This window comes from Petaurus breviceps, unplaced genomic scaffold (genome assembly GCF_028583685.1).
Source record: "Petaurus breviceps papuanus isolate PSGF00001 unplaced genomic scaffold, PetGlider_PUasm1.0 90750, whole genome shotgun sequence".
In the NCBI taxonomy this organism is placed as follows: domain Eukaryota; kingdom Metazoa; phylum Chordata; class Mammalia; order Diprotodontia; family Petauridae; genus Petaurus; species Petaurus breviceps.
In genome coordinates this window covers 9,759,314-9,774,448 of record NW_027187335.1, presented here as the reverse complement: position 1 = coordinate 9,774,448, position 15,135 = coordinate 9,759,314, and the positions used below count along the sequence as shown (strand labels likewise).

The following is a 15,135-nucleotide window of genomic DNA, read 5'->3' as shown; positions in this document are numbered from 1 at the left end:
ACAAATGACAAAGTCTGTAGTAGCAGTAAAGAAAATGCTGGATCCCAGAGAGCAGGCCAGTAGATGTGGAGAATTGGGACTAGTGGGAAGTAGGAGGTGCTAGAGACTAGCATTCTCTGTTATTAATTCATAAGACTTGTTACCTTGTATGGTTTCTTTGATAATCTTGCCCTGTAGAAATAGTTGTAATTAATTTTCCTGTGATGCATAACTCTTCTTTGAGGAGAGTTTTTGGGAGTTAGTGAGGTCTAGGAAAAAAAAAATGTCTACTCCCATCTATTGGTCATGCTAAAGTCCTTATTGACTATTTCAACCAGAATATCTCATAGGTATTTCAAATTCAACATTTTCAAAATAGACCTATTATCTTTCCAAGAAAACCCACCTTTCTTTTGTACTTACTTATTTCTATCAAGTCATTTCACATGTATGTACTGGCTTACTATTTAAGGGAATCCTGATCATATATCTAATCATTTTACTCCTCTACTCAAAAACACATAAGTAGCTCCTCCCACACCTTTTTTTGTGCTAACTCTTTCCTACTCTGAAAAGCCCTCCCTCTGTTCCTCAGTTTTTTGACCCAGCACCATCATGCTTTTGCAGAGATTTCATATTACTTCCCTCTATGATGTACTTTATTATGTACATCGTAGTTTGCAAACCCTCTCCTTTCCTGTCTTTGTGCCTTTGTTCTAGCTATTTCCTATGTCTGGAATGCTTTCCCTTCCCTTACCTGCCAAGTTCCTACCCATCCATTAAAACCCAGTTCAACTGTAACCCCCTCCCCAAAGCCTTACTTGGTGTTTTCTTCCCATACTTCTAAACCCTTTTTTCGTAATCACCTTTCCCCCAAGCCTCATTTAACTTTTGTTTTTAACTTCTCTATTGCACTGATCACCTATTATTGTGTGTTAAGTTGTCTGTGTGTGTTTAGTTCTCCTATGTCAAAAATAATATGAGAGGAAGGACCAATACCCCCACAGTATGCTGTGTAGGTGTGTAAAACATGTTTTTTTAAATTGCTGAAGTTTTTGCTCTGAAGAAGACATTGGAAAGAGGAAACACAAGGACTGATAATCTAAATCAGGGTGTTATGTACACAGTAGGAACTTGGTAAATAACTATCTAATGAAAAAGGGGAAAAAATCTACAAAAATGGAGGCCAGCAAGATAACAGCCAAACTAGTTTTTAAACTGGAGGCTCCTTCAATTTTTAAAAACTATTTTAGGGGCAGCTAGGTGGCCCAGTGAATAGAGCACTGGTCCTATAGTCAGGAGGACCCAAGTTCAAATCCAGACTCAGACACATGACATGCTTACTAGCTGTGTGACCTCGGCCAAGTCACTTAAACCCAATTGCTTTGCCTCCCCCCCTCCAAAAAAAACTTCCACTATTTTACTGATATCTTCATTTTCCAGTATTCCTCCCCCCGCCACTTTTTACAAAAAAGAAGAGGAAAAAGCAGTTCAACAAACTAATTAGCACATTAAAAAAAAATAACCTGTAGAATGACAGGTAGACCTTGCCAAGGAAGGCAAAAGAGATTGGGTGAGGAGGGAGACAGAGTGGGGGAAGGAAGAGTTGGGAGTGATGAAGAAGCGTTTGACTAAAAAAAAAAAAAATGAGGCCATACCCCTGGTTCTCCCAGAAGACGGTAGGGAAGAAGAAGAATTGAAGTCACAACGATGTTTTAGGGCAGAGGTGGAGAACCTTCAGCCTCAAGGCCACGTGTGGTCCTCTAAGTTCCCAAGTGTGACTCTTTGACTAAATCCAAACTTCACAGAATAAATCCCCTTAATAAAAGGAGCCACACTTGGGGACCTTGACAGCCACATGTGGTCTTGAGGCCACAGGTTCCCCATACCTGTTTTAGTGGATAAGCAAGAAGGAAGTCTGGAAAGTCAAAGCTATTCTTTTAAATGAAGGGCACCTAATCCCTCCTGAGATTCCCTCCACAGGGCTATAATGTCTAACTTCATTTCATTTTTCTTGGGGAAAGATCAATAATTTGTTATGTAAAATCTGAATTCTCCTGTCTCTGACATGGGCCTATGAGCTTTCTAATGGTTAACCATTTATACATAGGGTATTCTCTCAATCAAACAAATTGATGCCTGCTCTAAGTCCAGACTGGATGGCAGGCCCTTTGGTGGAAACAAGACATGAAAGGCAAATCCTGGCCCTCAAGTAACTTACATTTTGTTTGGAGAAACAAGCCTAAGGGGCATATAATAAACAGAAAATCAAGCTATCGTGATCAGCTACCAAGTAGAAGAATCCCAACAAGAAGGGAAGGATACTGAAGTTCACAATATCTAGTAAAAGGTTTCTGGCTCCATGAAAGTAGTGGATCTTGAGCTGAGTGTTGAAAGCCTTGTAGAGAGGAGACAGAATTTAGGCTAAAGGGCATTAAATGAACTATTGTCCTGATAGAAATACAGACTGATTTTGAGGACTAATAAATAAAAAATTCACTGATTAAAGGCCTACATTGTGTTGGTGAAAAGCAAATGGTGAGGAAGTGAAGGGCAGGAGAAATATTTATTAGTAGTAATCAATTATATTGGTGATGGTTTGGCACAGGAACTGTGATTTAATTACTATAGCAAAATCTCAATGTGAAAATACCCAACACCAAGGTCCTGCTGTTCTGCAACTTAGAATCTAAGAAAGTTACATGTGGGTAGTACTGAGAGATAAGATAACTCTATCCTCCAGGTTGCAAAATCAGTAAATGTCAGAAATGAGACCTGAATCCTGGTCATATGACCCTAAGTTCTGCTCTCTATTAACTATAACACTGCTTCAGATAAATTAGAAGTGGGCACTTGAGTGAGAGAGAAGATTCAAAGATTCCATGTAGGTTTCAAGCCTGGATGCCTGAGAGGGAATGCCTGCATCATTGACAAAAACAGACAAGTCAGGTCACACTGGCAGTTTCAGGGAGATCAGGGATACAGGTTTAAAAAAAAAATCTTAAATCAAAAGGCAGAGCACATCTAGCTATAAATGTCAGCATAAATAACTGTAGCTTAGGAGACAAATCTAGGTTAGAAATATAGATCTGGAGATTCTAAAGGGAACCATAATAGATTACTACTGGAGTAAAAAGTGAGTAACTGTATCATGCTATCAAGAAGTACAAGGAAGGGGAGGCTTTCCAGAAAAATACTTTAAGCCAATTTATGCACCCTTTCTAGTGTCCAGCTATTATTAAGCAGGCTTTGATGACAGGGAGCACTGAAGAGTTAATAAATGTTTCATCAAAGACTTCCTAGAGTTTAGGAATTAAATGTCATTGCTCTTTAAAATCAGGAAACTTTTATTATTTCTAATTAGCTACTTAAGAACAAGTTAAAATATCTTTCTGGAAATACTGTAAGATTCAACTGTTTCCCAGAAAATAAACTATTCTAGATTTCAAAGGAACTTTAATATAAACTAGGGTGAATTTCTTTGTTTAAATAATGGCATAAAAGAAGTCTAGAGCCTTACCTCTGTGTGTCTTTGATGTAGTGCATTGTATTCTTTCTTCAACTCTGATTCTCGCTCCTCAAGTCTGCTAACTGAAATGAAGAAAAACAGAGACAGATCAGTATCACCAAATTATACAAAATTTACCTGAAAAAATGTCAATCTTGAAGTATAAAATAGGTTTACCAATGCCCCTAATCATCTCTAGGACCCAATATTCTAGTTGATTTCCATGAAAAAATTGAGTGATCTAATTTCTTCATCCTTAATTCAAAATCTGATAGAGAAGAAACTGTCTTAAAAAATTATTGCTGAGGGCAGCTAGGTGGCACAGTGAGTAAAGCGCTGACCCTGGAGTCAGGAAGACCAGAATTTGGTTCCGGCCTCAGACACTTAACACCCACACAAAAAAACTAGCTGTGTAACCTTGGGCAAGTTACTTAACCCAAGTTGCTCTCAAAAAAATTATTGCTTAGGATTCATTTTCTTAATGTAATTTAGTATAAAGTAAGTCATTGGTTTTGCCATGTATTTAATGCCTGTGGAAAAAAATCAACTGTTTTATTGAATCATTCTTAAAAATCCCTATGGAGACATCCCTGTCCTAACTCAAAAACCAAATAATGACATTATGAACACCAGAAAGTCATCTTTTTTCACTATGTAATGATACCTGAAAGAATCAACATTTATTTTTTTTACAAGTTCTTACTCTCTGCACTTATCCTCTTGCAAATTTGGCTCCCTCTGCTGATGCTTTTTGGTAAATACTTCAGTTTGGTCATTTGGTAAGGGTGGAATGTTTCTTGAAAAACAAAGTTTAATGAAAAACTAAACCAATGGAATATTCTGATAAGCATCTGCACTATGCAGAGGAAGATAATATATATCCTGGAAGAATGTTTAACTTTATTTCATTTTGTTTCAAAAGGAAAAAAACATTTTTGATTAAAATTAAGTACCCTTTCCTAAAATGGAATATTCTGAGAGGAATCAACTTAACAAGAATTGATCAGATACCTGTATACACACAGCATTATACCAAGCATTTGGAGGCATAAAAGATAAAACTATGGTGTTCAATCTAGCTAGGAAGATGTATTCACACGAAACAATCAGTGAAAAATACAAGTTAACATATATAAACAAATATCATTATACAAGATATATGTTATAAGTCAAGTGCTATAGGAAAGCTCAGAGAGGGGGAAAACCAATGTGGGGTGAGGCAATGAGAAAAGGCTTTCATGATCAAGATGGGGATCAAGCAGTACCTTAAAAAACCTGGCAGGTAAGAAAAGTATTCAAGGTGAGAAGAATTACATTAGCACAAAGATAGAGGAAAAAGTAGGCATGACATATAGGGGCAGTACAGAGAGGCTGGGCAAGAAGAGAGATTTAATGCTGGGCAGTAACAGGAAAGGAGTTTAATAAGTTAGGAGGATAAGATAAAAGACTAATCTGGCAATAATATGTCAGATGGGTTGGAGAAGGAGAGACTTGAGCCAAGAAAACAATTAGTAGTGGTAACCTCAACATGATAAGCAAAGCCGGTATGAGGATGATAGCAGTAAAAAGGATACAAATGTAAAAAACATTCGAATGATGAAGACCTCAGAACAGGCATTTGATAAATGTTTATTGAATTAAGGGGGGAAAATGGTGTCTCAAAGCCTGAAACATTGGGAGAACGAGAGTTATCATTGAAACAAATGAGAAAGATGAAAATAGGAACTAGATTGGAAGACGAAGAGATTTTTCTGTTTTGTTTTGGGTTTTTTTTTGGTTTGTTATTCTGAACTTAAGAAAGTTAACATATAAGAAAGGAGTAAGTACATACATACATATATATGTAAATACATTCTGTACATGCTTCTGCTTATCAGTTCTTTCTCTGGATACAGATAGCATCTTCCTTCATAGGTCCTTTTTAGTTAATTTGGGTATTTATAATAATCAAAATGACTTGGCTACTCAAAGTTATTAAAACAATATTGCTGTTACTGTATCCAACATTCTCCAGGTTCTGCCATTTTACTCTTCATTATTTTGTCCAAGTCTTTCCATGTTTTTCTAAAATCATCAAATTCATAATTTCTTATAGCATAGGATTATTCCATCATAATCATATATCGTAATTTGATCAGCCCTTCATTTTCCAGTTCTTTGCTACCACAAAGAGAGCTGCCATAAATATTTTAGAACATATAGGTTCTTTTCCTTTTTCCCTAATCATCTTGAGAAACATCTAATAGTGGTATTTCTGGGTCAAAGAGTATAGGCAATTTTATAACTCTTTAAGCCAAACTGCTCTGCAGATAATGAGGTTTTAATTTCAGTTTTAGATACACTAAGTTTAAGGTGATGGCAGGAAATATAATTAGAAATATGAAAAAAATTTTGTATGAGAGCCCAGAATACTGGGAGAATGGGAGTTATCACTGAAAGAAATGAGGAAGATGGGAAAAGGAACCAGTATGGAATACAAAGAGGGGTTTTTTTGTTTGTTTTGTTTTGTTTTTTGCTTTTTGGAGAGCAATTGAAGTTAACTGACTTGCCCAAAGTCACATGGCTAGTAATTGTGTCAAGCTCTGAGGCCACATTTGAACTCAAGTCCTCCTGACTCCAGGGAGGTGCTCTATTCACTGAGCCACCTAGCCACCCCACAAAGAGGTTTTTAAGTTCAGTTTTAAATATGCTAAGTTTAAAGAGATGGCAGTAAATCCAATTAGAAATGTTATAAGTTGCTAAAATTATAGGATTATATCTCTGTAGAGAGGTCAGGTTCTATGAATCTGACATAGCATGTTGAATAAAGATATAAAAAATAGATGAACTCTCCAAAGTAGAGAGCAGAAAGGCTAATGCATGGAGAAACCCAAAAATATAAAATGGCAGATATTTATACTTAAAGCAAAAACAAAAATGGTTAGTGAAAGAGAAAGAAAAATAGAAGGGTAGGAAGAAAATAAAAACAAGAGTGTAACGAAAACCAAGATATGAAAGATTTCAAGAAGGTACTCTACTCAACCAGCTAAACCCAATGCTTCTACTTCCTTCCTTTCCTTTCATCCTCTTCTACACCTTTGGCAATCTGGCTTCTGACTTACAATCTGGATTACTGTGCTTGAAGTCAGTAAGACTTGAGATCAAATCTGATCTCAGACTAACTTAGCAGCTGGGTGGGTAACCCTGAGCAAATTACTTAACCTTTCTCTGCCTCAGTTTCTTCAACTGTAAAATGGAGATAATAATAGCACCTACTCCCTAGGGTTACTGAGAACATCAGATGAAATATCTGTAGTGATTAAAACAGTGCCTGACACATAGGAGGAGATTTTTAAAAATGCTCGTTTCTTTCCTTTCCCTCTCAATCTTGCTTTGGTTTTCCTCTGACCTGTCTGGCCCTTCTCAGGCTCCCTTACTGCATTTCATCCATGTCACCCCAACTCACTGTGAGTATCTTCCAAAGTTCTGTCCTTGGCCTTCCTCTCCCTTCTCTCTATACTCACTTGTTGATCTCATCCGCTCCCAGAAGTTCAATGATCATCTCTACACAAATAATTCCCAGATCTATAAATGCTGCCCTCCTCTCAAGGAGTCTGTAGAGCTGTAGTCCTGCATTATCAATAGCCTATTCAACATTTCAAACTGTCCAAAACAGACCTCATTTTCTTCCCCTTGCACTCCCAAAACATCCTTCACCTCAATTTCCCCATTACTGTTCGGGGCACCATCATCCTTCTAGTCACCCAGGTTTGCAACTACAGTGTCATCCTTTAATATTCTTACTCACTCCATATGTCCAGTTGGTAGCCAAATTCTGCCATCTATTTCTCTACGACATGCTGGATATACATGATACCTTCTCCCCACCCACACAGAAACCACTCTAGTTCAGAGGTCATCACCTCTTAAAATAGTGTCCTCAGGGGTCTCCCTGTCTCAAAAGTGTCTCTCTATTCTAATTCATCCTCCATACAACTGTCAACCTAATTTTTCTGTAGTGTAGTTCTGACCTTAACCCAAACTTGAGTGGTTCTCTATTACCTCTGGGATCATACATACCCCACTGTTTGGCATTTAAAGCCCTTCTCAACCTGCCGCTTCCTACCTTTCCAGTCTTCTCACACTTTAAGCCTCTCCTTACAGTCCGTCCAGCCAAACAGCTCTGACTAACTGTTCCTCACAAAGAATATTCTGTCTTCCATCTCCATGCCTTCTCAATGACTGACACTTATGCTCTCCCTCTCACCTCCACTTTTTAGAATCTCTGATTTTCTTCAAGGCTCAGCTCAAATGCCACTTTCTGTAAGGGGCCTATCACAAACTCACCAGCTTTTAGTGCCTTCCCCAATAAGGTTACATACTCTCTAGATATCTTCTATGTAGCTATTTAGATGTCTACCCCCAATTCCACTAGAAGAATGTAAGCTCTTTAAGGACAGGAACTTTTTGCTTTTTTCTTTGCATCCCCAGAACTCAGAACAGTGACAAAATTGACTGACTGAAGAGTATTAAATACAAAGAAAAGAAAGAGGACACTAGCCCCCAAAAGATCAATGGATTTGAAACAGGAATTTCAATGGAATGGTAGGAAAAGAAGCCAGGTAACAAGAAAGTAGTATATTGAGAAATAAAGGTAGGCAATTCTTCAGTGTTAGGCCGCAAAAGGAAGGAGAAAAACCAGAATATTAGACTATGTTTCTGGGTCAAATGAAAAGGATTTTTTTTTTTAACAAGGAAGACTTTTTTATGTCTGAAAACAAAGGCAAGAAAGCAGAGGAGCTAGCAGAAAAATAACTGAAGGAATATTCTGCCTTAGGAAAGACAAAGGGCTTAGGATTAACATCGGAAAGGAAGAATGAAGTTATTCCTCTGAGAAGACAAGAGAATTATGAGAGGGAAACTATAAAGGCAAGAAGAATGAACTCATACCAATATATCTTAATTGCCAAATCCAGTGGCCTTTTCTCAATCCTCATTTTTTCTGACCTCTCTGCAGCATCCACACTATTAAACATATCATGCCATGATGGATACTCTTTTCTCTCTAAGTTTTCACAACAATGATATCTCTTAGTTTTCTTGTCTAACCTGTCTGACCACTACCTGTGTGACCACTCCTCAATCTCTTTGGCTGCCCCCTTACTGTGGGCATACCCCAAGGTTCTATTCTGTCAAATCTATTTTCCTCACTATACTCTACCTTAATAATCTGATCAGTTATAGATATCCAGCTTTAGTTTCTCTCTTGAGAATCAGTTCCACGTCCCCAATTTTATCTTTCGATTATCTGTAACTGGATAGCCTATAAACTCCTAAAACTCAAGATGTGAAAACAGAACTCATTATCATTTTCCTAAAACCTAACCCAATTTCAAACTTCTTTGTTTTGTCAAGAACACCACCATTCCATTAGTCATTCAAGTTCAAGACCATTCAAGACCTCAGCAACATCCGCAATTCCTCATTCTCCCTCACACCACATATTCAATTAGTTACCAAGTAAGGTCAATTCTTTACAATACTTCTCACATCTGCCTCCTCCATACTTACATGGCTACCACTCTAATTCAGGCTATCACACCTTTCATCTGGGCTACTGTAAGAGCCTCCAAATTGATCTCCCTACCTCAAGCCCCCCCTTCCAATATATTCCTCCACACAGCCAAAGTGATATTCCTAAAGTACACATCTGACTATATCACTCACTCAAAAAACTCAAGTGGTTCTTTATTGCACATTTTACTCACCTTCCTAGTGCTGCCATAGGCCCTGTTATTCTTCAAGTAGGATATAACATTGCAATTTTCCATTACTTTGCATAGGCAAAATTCCCTATGGACTGGAATACATTTTCTTCTCACTTCTGTCTCTTAAAATCCATGGCTTCTTTCAAAGATCTGCTCAGGCACCATTTCCAACATGAGTCCTTTCCAACTTTTCCCAGCTGTTAGTGCCTCTTTGACTTGCCCAGAAATCAGCTTATATTTACTTTGGGTATATTTTGTACTTACTTATGCTTACATGTTATTTCCCCTGGTAGAAAGCCAGCTTCTGAATGGCAGGATCTATTTTCTTTGTCTTTGTATCCCCAGAACCTAGCATAATGTCTGACCAGTAACAGATGTTTTGTAAAGGCTTTTAATTGTCACTGGGCAAACTAGAGGCTTGATTTTCTTAGTGAATCAGTATCTTCTAAAGTTTAAGGTTAGATGGGAAATTGTAGCTTAATGAGAAAAGTGATCTCTGCCACTCTTAGCCATAAGTCAATTGGTCAATAAGAAATTGGTCAAAGGATTGCTAAGTATCAAAGTGTCTATCAAGGTGAAGAAATTTTAAATTAACATCACTAACTCTGTATTCCTTCATTGAAAATACAGCCCACATTCTATCTGATGCTTAGTTCCAAGTATTTCATAAGTATCAAAAAAAACTTTGTTTGGAAGAAGGGACTAATAGGTTATTCCATCTCATGAAGAAATAATTCCTGATATTCTAATTAATCATTTATTTTCCCTTTAGCACATATCTGTTCTGGTGTCTAAACTCTTTATGCTTCCCTTCTCACACATCAAGCAAATCTGCTCGATTCACTGCCATGTGACATTCTTATAATCACCTCAAACTGATAAAATGATGAACCACCTACCCATTCACTTTCTCCCTTTTTCAAAATTACATTGACCTAAAAAAATTATTCATATTATCATTGGCATTAGCTTACATTTTATATAATCACATTAATAATGGCAGCAGATAATGAAGCAGCTAGATGGCTCAGTGGATAGAATGCTGGACAGAGAGGTAGGAAGACCTCAGTGCAAAATCCAGCTTCAGACACTTACTAAGCTGTGTGACTTTGGGCAAGTCATTTAACTTCTGCTTGCCTTAATCCTCTAGAGAAAGGAAATGGCAAACCACTCCAGTATCTTTGCCATGAAAACCCCATGGACAGTATATGGTCCACAAGTTTACAAGAGTCGGACATGAAACAATAACAACAACTACTTCTACTACCGTGTTTCCCCGATAATAAGACCTATCCCGAAAATAAGCCCTCCCCTTACTGTGTAAGATTCCTCTAAAATAAGCCCTATTGAGATTGCTATTGTAGTGAAGGTGATCCCATGCGCTACACGCTACATTACCGTCCCCCCCCATGAAACGCACGCTGCGCTCCGAGCTGCATCCAATCAGAGCTGCAGCAGTGAGCGCATCATCTCTTCCCCAGTGATTTGCTTATTAAATAAAGGTACATTTTTTTGTTCACATTTACCTGTTTATTAAAATTGCTGTCAATGTTCATTAAAATAAGCTCTCCCCTGAAAATAAGCCCTCTGGTGTTTTTCTGTCCAAAAAAAAAAAAATAAGACAGTGTCTTATTATTGGGGAAACACGGTATTTAACACAGACACATGGGGACAACCAGCTCAGCTTACTACTGGTCTCAATACTATAATTTTATAAAGATTTAGGACCAGCCTAATAAAGCTAAAAGGAACCAGACTATGTCTACTATATTCCATATAATTTTTTAACTAAACCTGAAATTCACTGGTATAGAAACTCCCTCTTACAATGCAAATTAGTAACCACTCACATGAGGAGGCTTCTCAATGATAAAAGGATGGAGAATTAGTCTCATGGATGCTGAAGTCTAAAAGGAAGAGTAAAGGCAAAAATTTAGTATGCCCTGGCTCCTGCTGTTTCAGAAATCTGGATCACCAACATAAGAAAAATCAAAATGAAATTATCTTTGTGCATTCAGCAATTAGAGACATACGAACAGGTTTTGACTGACTTTGGGTTTTTAAGGAAAGCAGTTCACGGACTCAGTAACAGCACAATTAAGGACAATGCTAACCAGGTCAGAGATCAACAGGCTACATACAGGACCCACCAGACACTGGACTGTGGGCTCCCTCAGAGAGGGCAAGCAGGGACCTTTTACTTGTCTTGGTATCCCCAGCACTTAACACTGCGCTTGGCACATAACAGATGTTTAATAAATGCTGACTGACTGGTCTCTAACCCAGTGGTCCCACTGGAAAAATTTATAGAATCTTTCTGAATATAATGGAAGTGGAAATGAGCATGAGAATCAGGAATCTTAGAGGGTGATAAGAGCGCCATGAGTGGCGCTGTTCTCACCACAGAGAAACTTGGGAGTCTCAAACAACCTAATAATAAGCTTTTACAACAAAGGTCAGTAGAGTATGATCAAACTGAACCAACTCCATACATTTTCCAGGCTGCAGAATTCTCTCAATTTGGAAAACTCACAGATTTCCTTTTGCAAAGCAAGTTAAATCGGGTAAAGACCCTGGACTGTTCCTTTCTAGGTGACTAAGAGAGATTTTTGAGTACCTAGTTCTGTAAAAATGAATTCCCTCTACCTCTAGTCTCCTGAGTACCAACAGTGGCAGGGGTAAAATTTCTATAAGAAATGGTTTTGGCAGACTGAATCTGCCACCACCAAAACTCTCACAGAACAGATCCTTCTTCCTCATGGGTTCCCTGTATGATCTCTGATCAGGGCACCCATTTTTCTGAGAAGGTCCTAGATTTGATGCGTCTTTAAATAATTACAGGGAAATGGACATTCAAGTGGAAGAAAGCGGATCCCTTAGCTGACTTGGTGGCAATCTTGAGTTCCTGGATAAAGGTGAGGAGGGAGTCATTATCCATCCTCCAGAGAAAAAAGGTGGCAGCCCCTGAACTGAAGAATCTAAAGTGACAAAGATAAGCATTACTCCTGCCACTTGGTGGCAGGTTCCTAAAAATCCTTCATGGCACCTTTCAGCTTTTGCTTATTGTACTAGGATGGGATGGGCTCCCTTTAAAGAGTTTGTCTTCAGGATTTGGTTGGTCCACAGGAACAGGGTTTGTGCCACTGGTGTTGCTTCCTTATTACCTTAAGCATAAAAATCCAAGGCTATGGAGAGCCAGGTGCCAGAATTTTAATGAAATTCCTAAGACTCTTTGGGATAGCTCTCTGACCCAGCACTGCCAGACTGACAAATGCAGAGGCAGAAGGGAGCTGTGAGTCCATTTCAATTGCTCCTTTTAATCTTCTTCTAAATAAGTTCATTTTTATTTAATTTTATGGTACATGAGTGTTCCATTACATTCTAAACCTGTGCCTGAAGCACTGGCCTGGCCTGAGCTAGCCCTAGCCCAGAACATGCCCCAAATATACTTTAGGACACAAATTGTGATATTCAAATGTGGTATCTTAAAGGCAAAAATAAAAATGGCTTCGATTCAATTAGGACTCCACCCACTCTGTACAACCAAACTACAAATCTGAGTTCTCCAAGTTTTCCTACTCAGAGCCAACTGTTTTAAAACAGATGGTAACAAAGTCAGTTTTGTGAAACAATGGGAGATAGAAGCAATAAAACTTTGAATGTCTAGAAATAATTTTTAATCTAGATAGGTAATAACAACTTGGCTTCACTTATTTTAGCTATCTAGAAGAAAAAGCAGATTTTTCCCCTCCAATTACAGAATTCTAGTTGTGGAAAGAACTGAAAAATCACCTAATTCAAACCTCCTAATTTTATAGATGAAAAAATTGAAGAGCAGAGTGATCAGGTGATTTACCTTATGTCACATAGCTACCTAATATAACTAGTTTCTTATGAAATGATGAATTTTGGAACTTACTTTAATTTGGAAAGATGTCTGTTGTATGCAGAAAAAGTTCATTTGGCAAATCCACAATGACTACCATGTTTATTTTATGTTCTCCACAGTTTCATGTTTATGGTACAAAAGAAAATGTAAGCTCAAAAGGCTTATCTTATTTACTTGTAACAGTACAGTCACAAAATACCTAACAAAAATGAGATGGGGCAGCTAGGTGGCACAGTGAATAGAGCACTGGCCCTGCAGTCAGGAGGACTTGAGTTCAAATTCAGCCTCAGACAGTTGACAGTTACTAGCTGTGTGACCTTGTGCAAGTCACTTAACACCAATTGCCTTGTCTTCCCCCCTCCAAAAAAAAAAAAAAACAAAATGTATGAGGTAATCAACTGTTCTTTCCTTGTGCCAACCTTCTCCCAGAAAAGAAACCTGGAAAGAAGCTTGAAATTATGGTCCACAGAATTCTGCCCACTTATTAGTTATTTCAGGAGCTTCCTTTTATAGTACAAATACCTGGCTAAAAATACCTGGGTTCCTAAAATTCAGAAATTCACTTCCAATAAAAAAAGAAATTCTGACACCTCGATGTTAACTTAGCATGTTAGGTAAATTTTTTTTTTTTTGCCCTGTGTAAGTGTTCTGAAGAGTGTATTAAAACTCTAGAAGTCAGATGATCAGCATTCCAATATTTGTGTCAACAGCACCAGGTCAAATTCCACAGTTCAGCACTCACAGCTAGCTACCAGCTCACCCTAAACTTAACTGTAGGTAGACAGTATCAATTAGCTAAAAAAAATCTCGGTAAGTAAGAGTAAATATGGTAGCATTTTACTGCCTCTAATATAACAATATGTTTCCTGATCCCCTGTCTAGGAAAAAAAAAAAAGAAACTCATATCTTATCCACTTTTAAAAAGTAAACTCAGAGGCGGTTAGGTGGCGAAGTGAATAAGAGCGCAGGACCCGGTTCTGGCCTCATATACTTAACAGCCACACACAAAAAACGACCGTGTAACCTTGGGAAAATTACTTAACCCCAATTGCTTTTAAAAAAATAAAATAAAATAAAAAGTAAACTCACTGACAGTTGATTTGTTTATAATTAGTCATGAAATCTGTCATTTTTATACTGCTATACAGAGTTATTGTACCAACCTATAAAGTGGTTAATAAATATTAATTGCTATGAAATAACAACCAAGGATTAAATGTAGCACCACTTAAGCAGTCATTTATCTTAAGACCTCAGTGAGCCTAACAATCATTTATAGGGCAACAGTAAGAAGTAGTATTCTTACTATGAAGGCTGAGATGAAAGGAATTCAGTTAACTCACAAGGAAGAAAAATCAGAAAATCTCTAATTCCCTCCCAGATTTGTACTTTAGCATCTGTTCTACTCCCAGAAGATTGCCTAGAATACTCTTTCCAGAAAAGTGGGCACATTTCTGGTTGTCTCTAGCTTTCAGATTAAAAGAATCAAAGAATATCACCAAACATCACAATTTAGATCACTCAGAAGCTGTTCTTTAACCTATCAAGAGTATTTGATTTGAGATACTATGATTGTGACTATAAAGATAATTCTAATCTTTAAAAAAGCCCCTCCTCTCCTCCACACATCCTACCCCCTTCCCTATAATTAGGAGCAGGGGTAGATATCAAAAGATATACAAAGATACAGAAAAAATCCCAAAGGAGATATTCCTATTGAATATACATACAATATAGAAGTACCACTAGCGTTATTATATTAATATAATAAACCTAAAGTGCAGTAAAAACAAAGAATTTCTAACAGAATTCCCACACAAACTCAAACCACTAAAGAATCTCATTGAAAGACCTAAACAATCTCACTATCTTGTTCTTCAAAATAAATTACAACCTGAGATTAAGTAGAAACAAAATTACAGCTTCATTCAACCTATCAAAGGTGATATGAAAGGTCTGACTTATTACTTTAAAATTATCCACAATTTTCTGAACTGAACAAACCAATTCAT

At 37.5% G+C, this 15,135-nt stretch overlaps 1 protein-coding gene across 3 annotated transcripts in view; it reads right to left on the bottom strand.

Moving 5' to 3' along the window:
- SPAG9 (sperm associated antigen 9) overlaps nucleotides 1-15,135 on the bottom strand; it is a 140,647-nt gene that overhangs the window by 92,153 nt on the left and 33,359 nt on the right. For all 3 annotated transcript variants that reach the window (XM_069067513.1, XM_069067514.1, XM_069067517.1), the window contains one exon: nucleotides 3,500-3,570. In XM_069067513.1, coding sequence (XP_068923614.1) covers nucleotides 3,500-3,570 — 71 coding nt within the window. The remainder of the gene's footprint in view (nucleotides 1-3,499; nucleotides 3,571-15,135) is intronic.